Source organism: Lissotriton helveticus, chromosome 5_1 (genome assembly GCF_964261635.1).
Source record: "Lissotriton helveticus chromosome 5_1, aLisHel1.1, whole genome shotgun sequence".
Classification (NCBI taxonomy): Eukaryota; Metazoa; Chordata; class Amphibia; order Caudata; family Salamandridae; genus Lissotriton; species Lissotriton helveticus.
In genome coordinates, this window is record NC_136065.1 from 1,219,338,890 (window position 1) to 1,219,362,505 (window position 23,616).

Here is a 23,616-nt window from a genome sequence, read left to right on the forward strand (position 1 = left end):
ATGTGCAAATTTATCAAGTAGTCGAACTACACCAGAAGGCTTTCCATTTGCCTATGTAGGTGTTGAGTGTTTTCACTCCCCTAGCTTAGTTTGCTATTGTGCTTAATTTTAAGACCTTTGAAACTAAAATGAATTTGTCAAAACACAGACGCTGGCTCGGGTTGGGGCAGCGAAGTAGAATGCATTTCTTTTCCTTTGATTTGTGATGCTTACTTTGTGCTCCAGTGAGCAGGCGGCTGCCATGTCTTACTTGTGAAGAAACTCACTCATTTTCTGGACTTCTGCAGGTGAAATGGGCGCGAGAGAACTACCACCATAACTTGGGCTCTCCATACTCCCTGCGGCTGGCGTCGGCCGATGCCAGCGGGAAGATAATCGTCTGGGATGTGGTGACTGGCACAGCTCGCTGCGAAATTCAGGAGCACTCCAAACCAATCCAAGGTAAAGAAAGAATACCCCTTGTCCACTACTGCCGTGCCAGGTCGAGCTGAATATGTGTTAAAAAGGAGAGGAATCTGGATTGACTTCTCGGCTGACAACTTGGCCTAATATGGGCATTTTACTGAGCTTTGGGTCACAGCAACCTGTAGGAATGTATAACACTAAGACGGACAGACAGGCGCACACACATACTAGAGTTGACGACGATAGTGACTGCAATGGTAACGTTTTAAGTTATTCTTTGAAAGTTCATTTTTTCATGTAGTTATATATGTTTACACACACACACACACATGATTGTATGTATGCATTCTCATCTAAAAAAAAAGTTCTTTTACTAGAAGGGACTTTCGATTACGATCCAAAACTGAAACCCCCCTGAAATCTGCCATTTATCGTTCACTGTGTAACTTTAACTCCCTTCATGGCACACTATGGTAATGACCTAACAACCTATTTTGTGGTATTAGTAAAGAAAGCTGTGACATGTTACACATAGGGGTGGCTCCTCTGCTAAGGCGGAGGACCGTCGCCCCACTGCTTTTCAGCACTGCATAAAATAATAACTCATTTTATTTTTCCGTGCTGAGGCAGTTTTGCAGGGCTAGGCTGGGCTGGGCTGTGGGGGGAGGAGTGGTGGCTGAACCTTAAGTGCGCATGACTGTTTGGAAGGCGTCTGGGCCAGCCAACAGTCATGCACACTTTGCATGTTCTCCACTGGCTGTATTATACAGCCTGGGAAAAGAAAATGCCCAGCCTCCCAGTTCCAAGCTTGAGTGCTGAACCACAGCGCCCAGACCAATCACAACGCTGCACTGCAGCGTTATGATTGGCTTAGGGGAGCATGGGTCCTTCCTACTTCCGGTTCACACAAGGAAGAGGACGGAGGAGAGGCGCCAGCAGGCCAGTGGTTTTTTTCTTTTTAAACTTTTCTTTTTTTTTTGTAATCCCCATACCCGCCCCACTACTGTTGCCTGGGAGCACCCACCATTGGTTACACATGAAAATAGAATTAATTTGGTAGCACATTTGTCACATTTCCTAGTTTTACTTATTGCTTTATTTGTATAAATTATTTTTGTATTAGTTACAGCTTGAACCACACAAGCAAAAAACACAACATTAATACCGCTGTTTTTTTGTTTTCTATCAAAATGTTTTGTTGATGGGCCTCTAAACTGAATAGTGAGGCAGGAGGACCTCTAATAATAACTTGTTCAGAAATTCAGTCAATAAAAGCTGAATGGTCAAGATACCGAATTAAACACAGTGAAATCTAGTAGGCCTAAAGTTAAACTGAAAGCATATGAACCAGGTATTCATGTGCGTTTTGCTTTGTAACCTGGCACCTCATTATAGTCAGGCAAATTGTACATGCAAATATTGTCATCAATTCTTATTTTTCTATTAATTATTTGTGCATTTTTTCAATATAATAAGGTTAACTTCTTTTTAAATAGCATCTAGTAACTCGGCTTTGCTGTATGTAAAATATGAAATAATAATACAGAATTGAGTAAAACAAGAATAGGCAGAGTGACAGCATTGCACTGAAGTCCTCTCACAAAAATAACACAAAACAAGCATTGGCATAGCCAATAGGTCTCGCCTTTGGGACCTTATAAGTATTTAGTTATGCAGCACATATATCAAGTTTCAAGTTTATTTATTTATGATAACGGAACTCGATTGAGGTCCACATAATAATTCTAACAAACAGTAAAAGGCAATAAATTCCATAAAAAAGTGCATGATATCAGTTTGTCAATATAGCGGTAAAAAACATTTAAAATAATGAAACAATTTAAAGCAAAACATTTCATTTGGAGGGTTAAACATTGCTTCAATAAAATCAGAGGCTGTAAAGATACCCATTTGGAGACACATAGGTCTTAACCATTTGCGTCTAAAAACCATGAGTGCTGGACAGACAAAAATGACATGATACACGTCCTGGGAATTTAAATTACAAAAATCACAAATATCAGTGCGGCCATACCATTTAGACAGAAGACAATTCAAAGGAAGTAAATTATGCCTTAGCAATAGGGTAAATCGCCGGACTCCATGGGGGAGATTCCAGTATATATATAGTTGAGGTCTTTTCATTTGACAAAAACTACTGGTAAGAAACATTCCCCTCTTCAATTTACTCGCCCCTCTGTCTACTCTATAGCCTAGCTCCCAAGAAGCCGACTTTAATATCGACTTCAATTGGGCTGCGGATAGTGAGAAAAGATCTGATTCATCTAACTGTAATAATACAACTGCCTGTCGAAAATTCCTTACAATTGAAGAATAAGCATTAAAGGTACCCAATAGTTCATTTTTTATGAGATGCCTCAACGTACCCGGCATTCCTTTGGCTAGGTTAAAAACCCAACGCACCACACTCGCAACTGCCTGGGCCCAAGAACTACGTAAACCGAATTCCAGTCTCAGAGAGGACGTAGAATTCGCAGTACTTACAGAGGTGAGGTTGCGTAATATTTTTCCTTCAGTAGAATCCAAAAAATTCCAACTTATCATATCCACTGTTTCTAATCCATATGTGAGAGATGCGGGGAATTTTGCTCGGAATACCTCGAGCAATATGGAGAAGTGCCTTCTACCTGTCGCCTTATAGATAGAAACAAGGCTCTTCCCTTGAACGAGAGCTTTCCTGCTATTGTTGTCGATGTGGGCTGTGTCACTTAAACTACTCGTGACAACTTTTCCAAGGAAAGGATAGGATTTTACTACTTCTAGTCTTTCACCCCCAACAATCCAGTGGTAATTGTCATATTTGGATTTTTTTCCTTCCCTGGAAACACATTATTTTACTTTTTGAAATGTTTATTTTTAGGAAATGGGTCTTAGCGTATATATTCAGGGCGTATAGGCGGTCATTCAAACCTTTTGGGGTAAGGTCCAAAATTAAAATAATATCCGCATACATTAGGCATACTATTGGAGTTCCCCCTAGAACTGGAGCAGCACAATATCCTTGGTGCAACAACATCAACTGTTGCATGGCTAAACACTTATAAGGTCCCAAAGGCGAGACCTATTGGCTATGCCAATGCTTGTTTATGTATGAAATGGAAAAGGAAGCAGTGGAGAGGGGATATTTTAGCAATCAGGGTATTTGGGACCCATAGGTGGAATGCTGTACTCTGGCAGGGTCCTGTGATAATACCTCTTTGGCCAAAGACACCTTAGAGTCTTGGATGTCAGTGCGAGACTGCTGGCCTCAAATCATATACTCTGAGGATGGCAGGTGGCTACCTGCTTAAGGCTCATTCAAAGTTGTATGAGGCTCAAAACAATTCTAAAACAAAACAACCCTTTCACTTCTACTTGGTCTTAAGCTGGTCCAACTTCCACATTTATACATTTGGGCAACAAAGGCACACTGAGAATATTAAAACACAGATAATGGGCTACCAACTATTAAGCACGGTTAATTTGTTGATGAGGGTGCAGATGGTGGGAGTAGGCACTGGGAACAGGGCCTTTTTTTAGCATAAGGCTTAGATTCAGAACAAGAGAGAAAGGCATAAAATTGAGAAATAAAGGGGAAAAGAAAGATGAGAACCAATGCTATGGAGAAAAGAGGGAAGAAAAAGAATGTGCAATGGTGATATAAAGAGACTCAACATTTAGGACGATGGAAGAAAATGGCATGAGATTGAATCAAGACAGGACGATGAAAGAAAATGGCATGAGATTGAATCAAGACTAAGTATCCTTTGTTTTAATTAAGCAATCCTAACCTTTGGCAGATTTCTCAACAGGCACATAAGAAAAACTTTTGGCCCCACATTTTTTTATTATTAATATTATTCTAAAGTAACTACTGCCTGTTTAGTGGCATTTCATATTTCCATGCATCGTTTAAACCCTCCTAATAGGACTTCTTGTTTAATGTCCATACAGCACTACTACGCAAATTATTCGTTTCTACAAAAAGCCAATAACATAGCAAGCATTGTCAAAGTCAAAAGTACTTGTCTTGCAAGCTGGGGAAATGGGTAACAATTTTTTATGTTTCAAATCAAGTATTCGCTGCAAAAAGGAAGAAAAAGTAAAAGCATGCTGTGCTGCTATTACATGTGCAGGTCACTTGCATGTCATAAAAAACTTTTAATTGAAGAAAAAAATAATCAACCATCACATATAATTTTATTGGGACAATACAGGTGTTCAGCGGAGAGTACTTAGAAAGGTACATACAACTTTTCAGTTTTAATGCACGCCACAGGAAAATAAGATACATATTGGTGCAAAAAATATATACTATTAGATATGAATTGCTTTTTCCTGAAAGCATAACTTAAACATACAAGAATGACAAAAAAGAGAGAAAGATAAAGAATTGAAAAAAATGCTAAGTAAAGTACTGACCATCAAGCCCTGCCACTTCTTTTCATGCAGATGTACCCATGTGTTCAGATTTTTAAAAAATCACTCAGAGTGCAAGAAAGTTAAGGGCTGAAGTGGGCTAACCCACGGCAACATGAGGTATGCTGCAGTGGGTGGAAGCAACATAAGAATGACAGTTGAACAGACCAATGGGTGAAGAGGGCTGGCCCAAATGGCCTCTATGTATGTATGTGTGTTTGTTTTTATTAATGCATTTTTTTTTATAACATAAGGCTAGATTGACCGCCACAGCAGTCTCTAGGCTAGATATTAAACTATGAAATACTGGGCAGTCCAAGAGTGAGCAGAAGGGCTGTAGTGAACTTTCAACATTAAGGAGCCAATTGGGACAATAGAAACAGAGGGGTAGTACAGTGTCATTCAAAGCTTCGGATCTTTTGGTACAATAATGTGGAGCTACTAGCTGAATTTCTTAATTCAGAGGAGGGGTGATTTAGCATGACTGGATTGCAAAATTCGAATACCCACCGAACTCGAGTGTGCTGGATATTTCTAAAAGGCCTTTTGAGAGAAAAGTACTTCTCAACCGTCTGGTCTGTTATTACAACTCTGTAATGGTAGGCTGGTTTTGCTGCTACTTTTGTAAGATTTTTTTCTAATTTTCCTGTCCTCCATGAAGTCAGTAGACCGGGCGAGGCGTTATTGTCACAAAAGAACAGTCATCTTTAACTCATCCTCAACACTGCATGGGGGCAAACAGCTGACGGGCCCAGGCACCAATGCCAGTAAGGTGAGAGAGTTCACTAAACCAATTGTGACGTAAAGAGGAAGCCCTGCTGCTTGCAAGAACAAGATTATGAAGCTGTGACCCAGAAACAATTCCGCTTGGTGTCCTTTCACAGCATGTCCTTCAGGGAATTACTGCCAGAGATGACAACAGTGGCTGTACGGCCTATCACTAACAAGTCATTCAAGAGACAAGGCTCAGGAAATTAAACAAGGGCATGTGATGCGTGCCAGTTACCTTGCTGTTGGCAACCTCTGTTCTTTCTCCAAGACGGCGTTTGTGACTGGGTGGTACTGGCCCTGCTGTTCCTGTTTAGTGTGGGGGGCAGGGAGACGAGGTATCCGGTGAGTCTGGGACAGCGTGCCTGCTTCTTTGAAAGTGAAAGCGGGTACGGTGCGAGATAATTAAAAAAAAATATGGCCCTGTGCGCCTGTAGACGCCGAGGGGTGAGAGGTGGGGGGAGTGCGGCCGAGAGCACACACAGCATTTGCCTTGCAGGAGGGAGCAGGGGCACCATCTGTTTGCAAGATAATTACAAACCGATGTCACCAAAGCTCGCTCCCGCAAGGGAATCACCAAATGTGCATGTGTTGCCATTGAAAACAATGCAAAGCGTGCACGTTTTTGGCTGAAAAAGCGAATCGATTCCTAGAGGTCTCCTCCTATGCAGCGCATGCGCTGCGTAGGGAAGACCTAAAAATGAGGTGATGGCTGTAGGTTAATTTACCAGCATTAGGATTAATAAGGATCAGAAATCAAAGACATTTATTACTTGTCAATTTATCGAATTGTTTCTATTGGCCTTGAGAAAGCTCAGATTAGGATTAGAACATTGATTGGTGAATAGGAAAAGATGGTAAAAACTAGAAAAATTCTAATTACAATAAGAAACAACATGCTTTGGCAAAGCCAGAAGGTCTGGTGGTGGCCGCCAGCCTTTTAGCTTTGCCAGTGCTTGTTTTGTCGTGGTTTGTCCTAAATCTTTATTGTTGGGAAAGATGATTTTATTGAGTACAGCATCTATTCATCTCACAGTGGATTTAAGGAGACTTTCTTTTTCTTTCTGTTTAGGGCAACACATGTTTCACCCCATGTGTGGCACTCAGGCCTGTGGCTTTTTCAAGTCTGTGAAATATAAGTGATAGACAAATGCTTGCCAATACTGCTCAGTATTGTTATATTGTCATTGTCATACACTTTTCGAACCAGTGTGACTATGCATGTATTGCCATATTTATGACTTTACTGGCGCAGGGCAGTGCAGCATGTCTGCTTGCTGCCCTGCGTCACAGTGAAAGGCCAGGAATGCGCTTTATTTAGCCAATTTGGCACATTCCTGTCCTTTCCCCTTGTGCTGGTACCGTTTTGGCAGCCTAGCACCAATGCAGGCACACATGCACCTTGGTGTAAGGGGGACTGTGTTGCAGGCAGGATTGTTTTTGTGCAGGAAGGGGCATCTCAATTTTGGATGCTAACCCAAAAACCTACATTCTGCTTCTTTAATCTCTTCCAAACAGTCTCATGTTATTCGAAAGTTCTTACCACTTTTATACCTGTCTTATTATATTCGATAATAAAATCATGTTCTTACTTAGTGAACGTGAGTGAACAGCATCCATATTAGTTTCAGATTTTATTTGTATAATCTATTTAAAATATTTACCATATTTTTTCTCTTTATCATTTTAACTGATTCTCGAGTGTCCCATTAAAATCAGTCAGATCTGAGAAAGAAATTCCTCTTAATTGAAAATAGCTACAAACACACTGCAGGAAAGTGAGTAAGAAAGCTCCAGTTGCTCTTAGGTTACCCTTTCTCCAGCCAATTTAGGAAGATAAGTACACACTAACCAATTTTAAACCTTCATGATCTCAATATTCTCCTTGATTCTACTTGTCTATACATAGTCTCTAAAACCACTAACTGAAGGCTTTTCATGTATTGGTAACTTATGTCATAAATCCTTATGGTTAATTCCATTTGCAGGATCACTAGTTATATTAAAGTTAATAACGCCATGCCTAACATTTTACAGAACGTGATTATAAACTGATGAAAACATAATATAATATTCACTTCTCAGTTCTTGTTAAAGGAAAAGAAAAAAATTCAAAATTAAAGTCAAGTTCACAAAAAATTTAGAAGTCTGTATGCGTTTTCTTTTTTTCCAGTCTTTGAGCAAAATTATCAGCAATGTTTTGAATTTCATCTAAATTACGTATTTCAAAGTCTCTTTTTCACCTTCAAGGTAGTGGTTCTTCTGAATCAGTCTCTAGTTCTGGATCTGTCTCGTAGTTATTGCACCTTTTGAAAGATAAGTAATCTTTTTCATTTGTGTCATTATCTGAGATTTTAGCTAGAGACACACACAAACTGGCAAAGCATGCATCTAATTACCTCTGCTTCAGGCTGATCTTTCACAAATCAATGTTTCACTCTCATTAGTATCCGAGGCGGACTGCCTTCTTGTCTCTAGCTCAGTGTTTTTACCTGCAAGTTATCTTCCAGGGAATTTCTTCAGCCCCTACATCTTGATGATGATGATGATGATGATGATGATTGGAGCCTTATATAGCGCAACTTAGCCCGTATGCGTCAAGGCGCTGAGGATGGAAAAATTCAGTGTGGAAGGGAGGAGGCGTGCCGACTAGCAATAGAATTCACTGAAGAGCCAGGTCTTCAGGGCCTTCCGGAAAAGGAGATAGGATGATTGAGCCTTAAGCTCTACAGGAAGGGAATTCCAAATCCTACCAACGAGGGAGGAGAAGGCCCTCCTGCCCCACCTTGCCTTGGAACTTCTGGGAATGGTAAGAAGATTTTTATTCGCTGAACGAAGGGTCCTGCCGGGGATATGACGGGACACCAGAGAACAGATACCTTCTGCCCCAAGTCCATGCAGGGCGCGGTGAGTAAGGCACAAGGCCTTGAATTCAATCCTTGCTTGCATGGGGAGCCAGTGCAAGTTTTTCCTGATGGAGGAGCCTGAAGGCCCCCTAGGAGCGTCAACAACGAACCTTGCGGCTGCGTTTTGTATAATCTGGAGACGCTAGGCAAGTTGCTTGTTAATTCCTAGATAGAGTACATTACAGTAATCTAGTCTTGAGGTTATGAGGGCCACCGTAACCTGTTTACCGGCTTCGATCGAAAGATAGTGGGCGATTTTCTTTAAAATTCGCAAGACCCCACAGCAGGTTGAGGCAGTCCTGCTAACCTGTAAGTCAAAGCGAAGCGAGGAGTCAAAAATTACACCCAGATTCCGGGCCGACTGAGAGAGCGTGGGGCAGGCACCTAGAACGGAAGGCCACCAGTCAACGGACCAGGTCTCCTGCTTGCCTCCAAAAATGAGCACCTCCGTTTTCTCCCCATTTAGCTTGAGGTAGTTTCTCGCCATCCAGTTCGCAACTGCTTCCATGCAGGCTCTAAAATTGCGGGCAGTGATGTCTGTGGTTTGCCAGATGGAGACCATGATCTGGGTGTCGTCCGCATAAGATACGACATCCAGACCAAAGGATCTGACCAGCCTGGCCAAAGGTGTTACATAAATGTTAAAAAGCGTGGGGCAGTCTTCAGTTCTCAGTTTCTTTCAGTACTTTCGCTCTCACTTGATCTCGTATTCTGTTCAAGGCTTTCTTTCGTCTGCTTTCACTGTAGCACATTTTCTTCGTCCCAAGGAGGTATTTTCAACTGTGATTTTCAGTTTCAACTTGTCAAGCCTATGATTTTGATCAGTCTACTTCTTCTTGCTGCTACCCATGCTTTGTTCTTTTACGCGGCAACAGCCCTTCACTCTGATCACTTTGTAACTGGACTTCCGTAGTTTCAAGCTCTTCATTTGAATTCTAACTCACTTTAAACGGTTGCTTTAGATTTATCTTTTAACTTGATTGTCACCAGTTACAGAAGAAACATTTCCACGCTCCGGATACACACTGCAAACTTATCACTCAGACTGGCCCTTTCTTCAGCAGTCTGTGGACCTTGACCATCAACTTCTGCCTTTTCCACTGCTTCAACTGCTCTAACTCTCTATGTGTGAGCAGAGTGGGTCCATTGAGCCCCCCCCCCACACATTTGACTGCAATATTAGTAGTCATGATAACTTGTTAATCTTCACGCCACCTTTAATCTAAACACCTCTTGGAGACTTGTTTGTGAATGAAAATCAAGTCCCTTGCATTCAGGTTGTTGCATGTCTTATCTCTGTAGTCTTCTGTGTCTGCATCTACCAGGCGAAAGACAGATTTTACCACAAATAGCCAGACCTTTTTCAATAATCTTGAACTGCATCATCAGTTATTGAAACAAATGCAGCTCAAGGTACATGTGCAAGTCTCATTGCACTGCCCATGATGATTTAATTCAAAGATAAACCTATCTTCCTGTTTATAGAGAAAAGCGAAAAGAGTGCCCTTTACTCATCTTAGTGGCCCACTAAGGGTCCTAAATTACAAATTGTAGTGCAAAACTCACCAAGACCAGAAGCAAATCAAACTGTCCAAAAACGATTCATTATAAAACATGGCAGTCCAAAAGCTGTTATAATATTCACTTTGAACACCCATTCATCCCAGTACACATTCAAGAATACTCAAATATCTCCATACATTCCACAGTTATTCAATGCGTCCAAAAGATTCAAACACACTCATATACTCATCATTTATCAACAACATATCATAAAACAGTTGCCAGATCCAGGGTGATGAATTGAGTCCTGAGGGAGTCACCCCCAGACACATGGGAGACTCGATGAATAAATTTCAGGACAAACACTCGGTGCCTTTGGATGCATTGAATAACTGTGGAATGTATGGAGATATGTGAGTATTTTTGAATGTGTACTGGGATGAATGGGTGTTCAAAGTGAATATTATAACCGCTTTTGGACTGCCATGTGTACGTTTTAATATCTATATTATTATTCTTTTTTGTCACAAAAGAACATATATTTATATATAAAAGAAATTAAATAAAAAATGAACTTTGTTTTATAATGAATCGTTTTTGGACATTTGATTTGCTTCTGGTCTTGGTGAGTTTTTCACTGCAATTTGTAATTTAGGACCCTTAGTGGGCCACTAAGATGAGTAAAGGGCACTCTTTTCACTTTTCTCTATAATTCCTTATTTCCCTGCTAGTTTGCCCGATATTAGTTTTGTTTCAGGGGGCCCCTTGTTGTTTATTGGCTGTCTTCCTGTTTAGACTTTCCATATTCATCAACTCAAAGAAAAATGCATCAGGCCATTTCCGACCTGTTGAGGCACAGTGTTTTTTTACCAGTTTGTTCTTGAGTACCATATGTCCACTCCGTACATATTATCTGTAGCACCTCATTTTTTTAAGTGAGTGCCACGATCAGTTTCAACAAAAGTCAGGAGGCCAATTTATGGTATCCATTCCCTCTACAAAAATGTGGCTCCTGAAAGGCTATCTGCTCTCTTAGTGGGAAAGGCCTCCACCCATTAAGGGAACAAGCAGACCATTACCAAGATATATTTAGGGTCATTGCAAAGTGACATCTAAATAAAGTGTGCTTGCAATCTCATATATGGGCCCTCTGATTTGCCAATGGGATTCATGACAGTAACATTCTTTTTAGCTTGATTGCTTATTTGGCAAACTAGATAGTGGCCCCATACGTTCTTTGCAACATGTTGAAATCCTGTATTTCCCCAATTCTTTTTCAATAGCCTAATCAGGTTATTTGTCCCTACATGAACTTGATTATGCAAGTATTTACACATGGGCTGTAACATCGAGTCAGATAGAATATCCTTTTGATCTTTATTTACGTGAAAATGCTGATAATTCTTTGTCATCCAATTTCATCCATTTTAACTTTTCATCAGCAACAGCATCTTCCTGTAGATCTCTCACCTTGCTCAAAGAAGTCTGTAATGAGTCCACAAAGAAACAGTTTACATTGTTTGAACACTCTCATTATCATTTGCGAAAATCTCATCTTAATTTTTGGTGAATCACTGTCCCTTTCTGCAAGGCTCAATATCTTGCCATTTGGTCAACATACTTATTTCTTAATGTGACCAAATCCTTGCTAGCCTATTGGACTTAACACTGTACAACTGCCACTTCTTTTGGTTTCTGAATTCTGTCCAACAAATCCAATATGTGAATACTATTTTTAATTGAAGAACCTGAAGATATCATGAACCCTCTTTTTAACCAGAGTTGGTCGTAATCATGCAAAACTGGCTATTTGTATAGATTGTCGCATTTAAATTCTTTGACAAGTAGCAAGCATTCATTAAGGATTCATTCCACTGGTTGTGCTGATGTCACATTTGGTAAGGAGGATGCCTCCAATGTTTCTGCAACAGAATACACTGCATAAGCAGCTTTTAATCGTCCATATGGATCTCTCGGACAGGAACCATCAAAAGTCCTTGAGTGGCATTTCCTTAATATCTGAGCTTGACGTTTTTAATAATTCAGTTGCCTCAATGGAGTCAAGCTCCAATTTATCATCAACAATATTTCTTTTGCCTTCACATTTTTCTGAAATTGGAGGCAGTGTAGCTGGGTTCAGGATATTCCACCTTCGAACTGAAATATTTTGTTCTCCAAGTATCACTTGTTCATAACTTTTCAACATTGATAATCTTGTTAAAAGAATTTCAACAGAGTATGGAACATACACAAAATATGGCTATCACAATTCCTTCATTCACTTTGTTCTATTTCCAGACAAACTGCTGCAACCGACTTTCGACTTCCTGGAAGTCTTACAGGAACTGGATCCAACACTCCTGAAAGATAAGCAATTGGGAGCATGAGCCCTCCGTGTTTCTGAGCCCAAGTGTTGAGAGTGCACGCCCATCTTTTTCATGCCAGAGCAAATACAAAATCATATTGTGGTCCAGCATCCTGAGTGCAGGCAAATGACTCAAACTCTCTTCAGGTTCTTAAATGATTCAAAGCACTTGCCATCAAATGGTACAGGACCTTGAACATCATTACATGTCAGTCCTACTAAAGGGTTTGCAATCTGTGAAAAATGTTAAATCCATGTACAGTGACCATCAGTTCCCAGAAACATCCGAACCTCATTTTGAGTGTAGGAGATTCAGTTTCAGTATTGAAGAAATGCTTTCTTTTGTGACGTTTCGTACACCCTTGTCAATATGGTGTCAGGGTTAGAGTACTTTCTTCTTACAGTACAGCATTTTTGTTGGGGGACTTTATGCCCATTTCCGTCAAATGATTTAACAGTGCAATAAAGTAAATTTGACAATCTTCTTTCGTATTGGTTGCTAACAAGAGATCATCATCAATGTACTGGACTAGAACTAAATTATATGGTAATCATACCCTTTCAAAATCCTTTTTAAGAATTTGAAAGAAAATTGAAGGACTCTCTATATACCCCTGTAGGATTCTACACTGCACAAGAACTTTATTAAAAAATTGAAATTTAAAAGGGGATTGTGAATCCTCATTCAATGTTATTAAAAAGAATGGTTGGCACAAGTCAATCGCTGTGTACCATTCTACCTCTGCCTGGATTTGGAACAGTATTACAGCTTTGTTACCAGAGGACAACAAGGAACCGTAATTGTATTAATCTTTCAGAGTTCTTGAACAGTTCTTCATTTCCCACTCTGTTTCCTAATTCCTATTATAGGAAAATTGCATGGACTGCCAAGAATCTCTTGAAGGATTCTTTGTTCAATCATTTTCTCATTCACTGGTTTCTTTCCCTCTTCAGCCTCTTTGGTTAACCTGTAATGTCTAGTGTTGGGGGATATTGCATCTGGTTTCACCTTTATTTTAACTGGTTCTGCTGTTTTTACCAATCCAACTTCTTTACCTGAAAATTCCCATCGCTCCTCTCGGACAGTGAGTCTTAAATCTGGATGGAGGTCTTCTTTTGTCAAATCTGGCCACATCTGAACTCTGGATTATCTCTTCATCTTGTGTTTCTATTGCAACACCATCCGGTGTGCAGTAATGAACTCAATTCATGTTGCGAAGAAGATCTCTTCCAAGCAAGTACACTGGCCTCAAATCAATGTGTCCTAATGGCCAGGGTGGTGTACCTCGAAACCGGGAAACCGTGGTTCGAGTCTCGGCAGGTTCGCTCAACATTCTGTGATTCTGGGAAATCACTTAATCTCCCCGTGCCTAGCAAAATGGATGAGTCCTTGTGTAACAAAACTGTTGCTAATGTAAAACGCTCTGATACCTGATATCTTTGTGTCTAGTTCGTGCTATACAAAACTCTATAAAAAAATTAAAATGTGTCCTTCTGTAACGTAACTGGTGCTTATGTAAAGTGCTCCGATACCTTGGGGTCTAGTTCGCGCTATATAAAACTCCCCCCCCCCCCCCCAAAAAAAAATTATGTTTATTCTGCGTTTGTTCTCTTTTGACTGGTTCATCTGCTGAAACCTGATTAGCAATATGTTTATTGTTGATCCCTACAACGTAGACTGCATCACTGGAGCTGGAGCTACTGGCATTTGAAAAGTTCTCTGGCTTAGCATGTTCTGCATTTTTATTGTTGCATTATTTTTCTGCACCTGCTGATTATGTTGTATATTATCCTGAATTCTGTGATTCTGGGCAAATCACTTAATCTCCATGTGCCTAGCAAAATGAATGTGTCCTTGTGTAACAAAACTGGGGCTAATGTAAAGCACTCTGATACCTGATATCTTCGGATCTAGTTTGGGCTATATAAAACTCTTTTTAAAAAAAAACAAAAAAGAAATGTGTCCGTCTGTAACGTAACTGGTGCTTATGTAAAGCGCTCTGATACCTTCGGGTCTAGCTCGCGCTATATAAAACTCCACAAAAAAACAAACTGATGTTCATTCTGCATTTGTTCTATTTTGACTGGTTCATCTGCTGAAACCTGATTAACAATATGTTTATTGTTGATCCCCAACGTGGACTGCATCGCTGGAGCTGTAGCTACTGGCATTTGAAACGTTTTCTGACTTAGCATGTTCTGCGTTTTTGACATTGCATTAATTTTCTGCACCTGCTGATTTTGTTGTGTATTATTTTTCATTCTTTCTGGATTCTGTCTACATTCGCTCTTCTAATGCCCTATTCCCCCACAAAAATGACAAGCTGTAGTCTTTTTCAGCATTTCAACATTGCCAATTATCTACGCAGTACTCCGAGATGTGACCAAAAAACTAAGCTGCGCTATGCAGAGTTTCGCAAGCGGCTGAGTACCTTACGTTGTGCCGTTCGCGCTGATTTTTAGTGCTGGGTGTCTGTCCCGTGCTGTAACATCAGTGCGGAAGGCACCATCTGCAGCACAAGAGAGTGCTGCTTCTTTCTGCCGCTAGAGTAAATATTCTACTTGAGAACCAGCTTCCTCAACGCGAACGGAAGGTTTCTCAGTGCAAGCTGTAGCGACCATCCGCGACTGCCCGCGTTGAGAAATCTTGCCAGGAGGTGGTTTGGAGTAAGATTTTCCTTGCTCACCCTCACCAGTTAAACATTGGCGAGCATGAGCGAGGAACAAAACTCCGCTCCGCTGACTTTTTCGGAACTCCACTTGGAGCGTAGAGTCGGAAAAGCTCTGCAAACTACGAAAGCAGAGCAGAATTTCACGCCCAGGCCTATAAAGAAGGAATTTATTTGCATTTGAGTTAGTGCTCTATTATCTATTTTTGATAAATACTAGAATCGGATGAACAATCTGTCTACTGCTAGACCACTGCTTCAGCAAGGATAGCTAACTAGCTCAAGGATTGGAAAATTAAGTAATATCTGAACGCATATGTAGGTATTATAACGAGAGCTTTAGGTTGAACCTGAAGGAATCCGTACCTTCATGATCATAGCAACATGAGGGAATATATGGAGTATACAAAGCATATAAAGGAGATTTTTCAAATGCTTTAGCAGATGTCTTCTGATGTGCACCTGTAAAACTTTGTTCATGGTATTAATTACAAAAGCAAATACACAGTATATGTTTCTGGAAGAGCTTAGGTTGATAGAAGCTGCTGATCGTAGGGACAAACTGACTTAGATCTCAAACTCCCCAAACACTAATGCTTAGTCCTGGCCACATTGTTTTATCTCTCTGCGCTTCAGTGCTTTAATGGTCTGATCAACCCAAGTTTCAGCTGTAGGAGAAGATGGATAGTGTGTATGAGAGGAGAACAGGATGTGTACACAACTCATTGTCAGTTCAGAGTTCAAAGCTAAAACATATATTTAATAATTTCTTTTTAGAGGGTTCATTTTTACGTACAATAATGTGAAGCCCTGATAACATTTTAATTACGCTGGTGTGATTTTGTGCATTTCACGTTATGCTATTTAATCTAAATTCCCACAGTTATGTCACTTTGCATAATTACTCCATCAAACACTGCAAAATTATAGCACGGTAGAGCAGTGGCAATGTCAGAAAGCAGGCGGCTGTTGTTCCTGGCCATTGCGTTTTTTGTGGGGATTTTTTTGTTTCGTTTTTTAGTGAGAAATGTTCGAAGAGTTGTCATGAGAATGTATTTCACCCTAAAACTGAGCACTAAATGATGGATTTGCTTTTCACATTATTACAAATAATTTCAAACACTGTTCCTGAAATTTTGCTTTATTACACCAAAGCTAATTGCACAGATTTCGCGCACCCCCAAACGAGACACGTTTTCTTTCAGTCAGCCCCCATTCCTAGCACCTGTAGATTTAAATAAGGGCATATATATCTTCAGTTGCAGTGCCTTATTTTGGTGACATCCTTTTGGAACGGTGATGTCCTCTGCATGGTATACCGACATGTTCTCCTGCCATGATTGACCACCTGCATGTGAAACTGGTATCCTGACATTTATTACCCTGGTGTCACACTATTCTAGCATGTGCTCAGAGGCCGAGACCTGTTCTGTGATCGGGAGCAGCACACCAAGTGTGCCCTCAAAGAAGACAGTGTCTTTGTCTGGGTGTGTCACATTAGTGGCAGCGTATTTGTTTCTTGAATATATAATATGTAAGAGAGGGTGCAGTTTATTGACTCCTCTAGTGTAAAGTTCCAAGGTGTCAACATAGGAACAGAAGGGAGAGGATGTAGCCTTATGGCTAGAGCAGTTGACTTCGAAGCTGGGGTACCGGGTTCGAGTTTCGACAATGACGCACAATAACCTGTGATTTTGGGCAAATCGCTTAATCTCCCCATGCCTAACAAAAATGCATGTGTCCATCTGTAATGAAGCTGATACTCCTGTAAAGCGCTCTGATACCTGATGTCTCAGGTCTAGTTTGCGCTATATAAAAGTAAAAAAAAAAAAAGTGGGCTAACTCATTGCACTATGCTGTATGCTGGAGTAGGCAGAAAAAATGTAAATGGCACAATAACATACCAGTGAAAGAAGAGAGCCTGCTGAAAGCCCCTAAATGTCGGTATGCTATACACAAACTCTTAATACAATGTAAAGGACTTGGCTAACGCCAGACCTAAATACAATTAAGGAGGATAAAAGAGAAAGTGTTTATGCATATCTTTGGAAATAGTGACACCAAATTCGAAACCTAGTTTGAATTGAAGCAAAGCAGCGGAGTGTGCATTCTTCGCTCCTGGATTAACACCATCTCACTCCATGTATGTCCATATTGCAACGTTTTGCCTGATGTCACCACTTTTGTATTGGAGAGGAGTATAATTTCCATCGTTTTGATGATCACTCTGCCTGCTCCTACCATTGGAAAACTATTTCCAAAACAATGCCTCTTGACTTAGCACAAAGTGGCGAACGGAGCACAGTGTTCAGTGGTGAACAACAAATTTGGTTCCAAAAACTTGCTGCTGTTTTATGTCCATGAACGGTTTGCAAACCTAACATTATCACTTCGAAGCCCATCCAACACCTTTTTGGATTTCGGATATTTAAAAAAAACCAAAAATAAAAAACCTGTTTTACACCAAACGTGAAAGGCATCTTTTCTGGGTAAAAATTTTCGTTCATTCCCCATTAGTTGTAAATCTGTTCAGCTGGTTTTACTGTATTAGGGAACAAAACCTCTTGTGAAACTTAAAAATGGATTTTCTACTTTAGGATCACCCCAATCACTGTCCCATTGACAAGTCTGGAAAAAATGTAACAGGCGAACATTAAAGAGAGAGGCGAAGTCCCTGCCAAATATTGTGAGGATATGTCAAATTGAGCAAAGATATGTAAGGGAATCATTACATGTATTTACATTGAAAAAAGCATTTTGACCATAGGTGCAGAATTGTTATTGCTGACTTAACCCATGCATAGATATGTGACTAATCTTTTAACATTAATAACAGCATTGAGGCTTCACCATTGTTTAGCTTGTCTTGCATAAAATGGTATCGATGACTTGATGCAAAATTGAAGAAATCTTCAATATTTTTCTTATGCAGTATTTTGTACAATTGTGGCATGAGCCTTTTATCTACTCTCATCTCATAGATTTGCACTGGCTGTGGAATCAGGATGCTTCCCGAGATCTCTTGCTTGCCGTCCACCCTCCAAACTACATTGTGCTTTGGAATGCAGACACAGGCACGAAACTGTGGAAGAAAAGTTATGCGGAGAACATCCTTTCCTTCTCCTTTGATCCATTTGACTCCTCCAATCTCACCCGTGAGTCCCTGCCTTCTTCTGTCTTTCATGATTTAGATTTAGAATGAATGTATCTGACTAACTGAAATGCGTGCCACAGACACGGAACAACCAAAGAATTATATCTGCATCATTGAGGACCAGGGGAAGCAAGGATTGAAGAGTGACTGCACTTGGTATATTAAATGACCTCTAAAAGTATGCAAGTCCTGCACTCATCAATGCAGATGGTAGTGGTATACAACTATTCGGGGTGCCTACAAATTCAAACAAATATTTTTGAGATATAAAAATGTGCACATTCAGTTGTATTTAACAATTTAGATTATGCTTGAGCTCAGTGAACAAAAAGGGGATTTCAATAAATTAAAGGATTTTGTACTAAAATATTTATATAAGTCTAAAATCTTCAAAGTAAGGACACTTGCACATGAAATATTTCTGGGCAATGCTATATAGTAAGCCACATTTAGTTTCTTGATTTCAAAATATTAAATCACATAACTGTATATTCGAAGTTAAAATTCAGCATAATTAATTTTACATAATTCTGTTGAAGCTTTTTTTGAATTGGTTTAAGAAAAGCGATAATTTTGATAAAGATTCTATTTTTCTACTTTTAGAAAAAAAGATAAACCTCCTTCACAGTCCAAATTGTGGTCCTTTGCTTACTTGTGACACTGTATTTCTTACTTCTATTATCAAGCCTTTAACATTGATACCAGGTTCAACTATTTTGTGACATCAACATAGCTACTTATCTTGGGGGCTATTATCCCATGTCTGTTTTACTACCTTAACAAGGATGCGCACTATTCTAGCGTGCTTAAAAATATTGACCTAATTTATTGAGAATGCGGCAAGCAATTAAAATATTGAGCTGTACATATTGTAAAATCTCTTGTACCATAACTTACTTTTTTTAAGTTCCCAAGACTTGATTGAGAGAAGGAAGAAAATCACATTGCATTAAATCACAAAACTATAATTAAGAGAATTACTTTAGATAATGAAGTCTAAAATAACAGTGAATATATATTTATTTCTATTTTGTAAATTTTAATGAAATCAAGTTTTTGAAGTAACAGATAAACTAAGAGGTCATTTTTGTCATTATGAAATTCTTTATAGCAGGTTCCTCGTTATAGTCGGGCCAATATTGTCATGAATTCTTAATTTTGCATTCATTATTGGTGCGTTTTTTCATTATAATAAGTTTAACTTATTTTTCATACAGCCCCTAATAACACAGCTTTGCTGTCTGTAAACTCAGCGAATAACTGATGTTCCTATTACCTAATTTAATGATACTTCATTTACAGTTCTCAATTATGGTAGTATATATTTCCAAATAGAGTTGACTTGCCTGAAGCTTTTTACTGTTATATTATAAAGACTTATAAAGCACATAGCCGCCCCGGAAACAGGGCTTCCTAATTCTAACCTACTACCAAGGCAATACAACACTGTGCCAACATAGAAAATACCTATGCTGCAAACTGTCAACACATATACTTTTTAGCATTTCGTCTGGGCTATCGGTCTCCTCCTAATCTTGCCCTAATAAAGTCATAAATTATGAATTCCCATTTTCCTATGATATATATATATATATATATATCTATATATACCCTACTTTCTCCCTTGCATAATCTAAGAGAATTAAGAAGCAGGACAATTATCTTTGATGGCACTAAATCTTAGAAGGATATTAACTGTTTTGCAAGTCACACCGGCTTTCATATGTCACAATGAACTGGGTATTTCTTATTTTGAGGATATAATCAGATCAAGATCCATGTTGCTTTAGCATTCTATCTGTTTGAAAACTTTAAATAGGGCCTTCATTTTCGATTGTCTTTCTGTTGATTTCTGCTACAAAATTGCCTTGCTAGAGTTTATTAGAACTAGCCACCATATTCTAGGATTAGGTTTGGGTAACTCTGAAGATAGCATTCTTGCTACCTCCATAAAATCAACAAAACTAGAGTTAAAGATTAAAATGAGAGGACTCGCTTGCAAGGCAAGGAAAAATGTCAAAGACCACAGTAGCAGCCTACTCAGTAATCCATTTGCACCAATATTTTAAGTAGTCATCACTGTTCTATTATAGCCCGTTTCTTGGTAAATTCATTTTATAATGACACCGTCATCCAGGGAGATGGTATATAGGGAATGGAGTCCGTCCATCCGATGCAGTCTCTGCACAAAGCACATTACATTTAGTTTTTTTCTGTAAATTTTACAAATACCCAGAGCACGTTTTGTTCTTAAGTTTAAACCGTGTTGATCGGCTCTTGTATATCTTCAATCCTTGCATTCTTAACCTATTTGTTCATCTGTATTAAGTTTTGTTAATAGTGCGGAGATGATCCGAAAACAATGCATGCTATTTGATTTATCAATTTCTCTTTGTAACATTTGTTGTATCTATTATTTTATGTAATCATTTGTGGTTTTAACATGTTAACCGAATAAAGATTTCTTTGACTTGACACTAGATCTAAATCATACCAACTTTTCTCAGATTGCATCTTAAATCTATAACTTTCACTGGTCCCCCTATAATTTAGCATGCTTTACTTTAATTGTATGGAGTTCGACCAGAGGGCCCAAAATAAGCCTACCATAATTTCTACTGAGTCCAAGCTGCTCTTCTGATGCATGCCTTCGCACATGCCCCCGTGTTAGCTTATTAACCAAAACTATATTCAACTTTTTACATTTGTCAGATGGCAAATGGGTGCGTGAAGGAAGACTGAGTTTTAGAAAAAACAACTTTTTATTGGCATTTTTAGAAGCAACACTGATTACACCATTATAGAATTAATTGGATTAATACAAATCACATTTGTTTGGTGCATGGAAAGACCCTATTATGCTTCACCAACCTACTGTTGCGAAATTACCCATACTTAAATGCTAATTACCATCCCTAATAACTCTGAACTTCTTTATCTATGTTGTGGCATCTTCTCTATATTGCAGCCAGTTCTCCGAGGTCTTAGTTGGCTTTTATACACTCTCTTCATTCATTGTTTTTTCTAGTATACAACAAGTATTTAAGCCGTCCTTCCCTTTTTTACCACTGGGAGAGTAAGCTATCGCCAGTTTTGGGCGATCTTTTTTTTCCGATAGGTTCACCCAGTCGCAAGGCTATCTTTTTAGCAGTTATAAAGCCATCCTTGCCAACTAAATTCAATAATACCATTTTTGTAGTCCAGTTACAATGGTGGCTCAGAACCGTGCAATTTGTGTCTCTTATGGTACTCCAAAAAGTATGAATGGTTTTACATGTGCATGTCATGTGTATAAAATCTCCCTTTTCTGTCTTGCTCCTCAAATAAAATGGAAAGGCCCTTTAAAGGTCTCGCCTACGCAATTCGCATGCGTTGCTGTAGGAAGAGACCTTTTGGAATTGATGAGCTTTTTCGGGCAAAAACATGCACGCGTTGCATTGCCTTCAATGGCAACGCGTGCACGTTTGGTGTTTCCCTTGCGAGAGCGCACAGCACCATTTGGTCGCACGCTCCCGCAAGGGAAACGCTGCCTGCTCTCGGCCGCACCCCCCCCTCGCGCGCACCTGTGCGCAATGCTTGTTTTTGTAAGCATTGGCCGAGCGCGGACACAGCTCCCGCTTCTCGCCCTCCCCACCTCGCACGCGGCCAATGCTTGTTTTTCTTCTTGCAGAGCGAGCTTTATCTATAACATGGTTTACTAGCGCCTTTCAGTTGCTGTGCACTCTGCAGACAAACATTTTTCTTTATTTAAATTACCTGCAGACCTCTGCAAACCCACCCTTTTAGAATAAAAGCAGGGGCGCACAGGCAATAATGGTGCCCGCCGCCCCTTCTCTACGTGCTTTAGGTTTCAGCACGGTGCCTGTTTTTACATTAACACAGGCGCACAGTCAACAATCGCGCCCGCCGTCCTCTGCCCCCTCATGGCGTGCTGTAAACATGTCAACTATCAGTGCAGTGCTCGTTCCACGAGCGCCCGCTGTGTTTTACTTTCTTGTGTATGCTAATGTCCTCTGTAGTTACTAAAACGCTCATAGCGCCCTTCCTGTTGCACTCCCCCCATGGTCTCCTTTACATGGATCCTGCTCTAGCCCACAGCCCCCTCCCACCACGCTATAAGCATTTTAACTATCAGCGCAGCGCCCATTCCACAAGCGGCGCGCTTTAACTTTCTTGTGTAAGCGAATACTCCTGTTTGCCTTTACACCAGCCATGAGTACTTATTACCTATAGATCGCTATTCCCACCTAAGCAAGCTTGCATTCTTAGTCTTGTTGGAGTTTGCTAATGTTTGTGAAGCAGGAATAAGCATTGGCGAACGCAGGCGGTAAGCGCTGAGGATCGGAGCGCCCAGACAGTAAGCGCTAAGGATCAGAGCGCACCGGCAGCAAGCGCTATACAAGTGCGCAAAAACATAGAAGGTACTGCGTCGGACATCGTGCCAAGCAGTGCCACCCGCACCCTAGGGGCCCGGCAGCGGGGAAGAAGGGAGGTCCAGCAGTGGCACACGGCGTCCAGTAGAGATGCCTTGAGGGGGGACATCAGAGGTGGCAGAAACGGGTCCTGTTTTCCGGCACTAAAAGTCGCAGTGGTACAGAGGAGACGAGCAGCGTTGAGCCCAGGCTTCCGGTGGCAAGTGGCGAGTACTGGTGGTGGCAATGTTTGTCCGACTGTGTTGGCACAGGAGATCCGAACATCGAGGCCAGCAGCGGTTGCACGTAACACTACCATGGCACATGGGGGTTAGCGACTGTGGCACAGGCGGTCTAACAGCGGTGGAGGTCACCAGCGGTGGCACCGCATCGGCGTCCTGTTCTGTTGGCACAGGAGATACGAGCAGCGGGGCACGCAGCGAAGTCATGTGGAGGGAATTGGTCGTCGACAGGGCTTCCAACAACGGAGGCACGTGGATGTGACCAGCGGTGGCACTTGGAGGGTAGTGTCCGTGCAGAGGGCTTCCAACAGCGGTAGCACGCAGGGTCCAGTGGCAGGTGGAGGCAGGGCTCTGGTGGCACGTGGTGGTGACCAGCGGTGGCACGCAGGGCTCCGTGGCAGGTAGAGGTGACCAGCGTGGCACACAGGGCTTCGGTGGCACCGCAGGCTCCGGGTGCATTGGCACAGAGGACCAGTTTCACCTGCTCTTCAGCAGCCGGGCATCGTACGATGCTGGGCCCTGCCAGGACAGTATCTTTCCTCCTCTCATGCGGGGGGCTGCTGTGGGCGGCTAGGTACCCGACAGGCGCGGCCGGGGCTGCACCTTCCACCAGGACCTCAAGTGCTGTCTGGGCAGAAACAATGACTGTCGCCCTTTTACCGGGCAGCAAACGCTGTGTTTATGTGACACGTACTGCCGGAAGATGGGAGGGTGTCAGACATCAGGTGAGCGTGATGCCGGTGGTGGGAGACTCCTGACCACTCTGTACGCAC

The 23,616-nt window shown here is 40.9% G+C and overlaps 1 protein-coding gene across 2 annotated transcripts in view; it reads left to right on the forward strand.

Moving 5' to 3' along the window:
- Nucleotides 1-23,616, forward strand: part of WDR11 (WD repeat domain 11) — a 677,364-nt gene that overhangs the window by 18,639 nt on the left and 635,109 nt on the right. For both annotated transcript variants that reach the window (XM_078643933.1, XM_078643932.1), the window contains exons 3-4: nt 288-441; nt 18,017-18,190. In XM_078643933.1, coding sequence (XP_078500059.1) covers nt 288-441; nt 18,017-18,190 — 328 coding nt within the window. The remainder of the gene's footprint in view (nt 1-287; nt 442-18,016; nt 18,191-23,616) is intronic.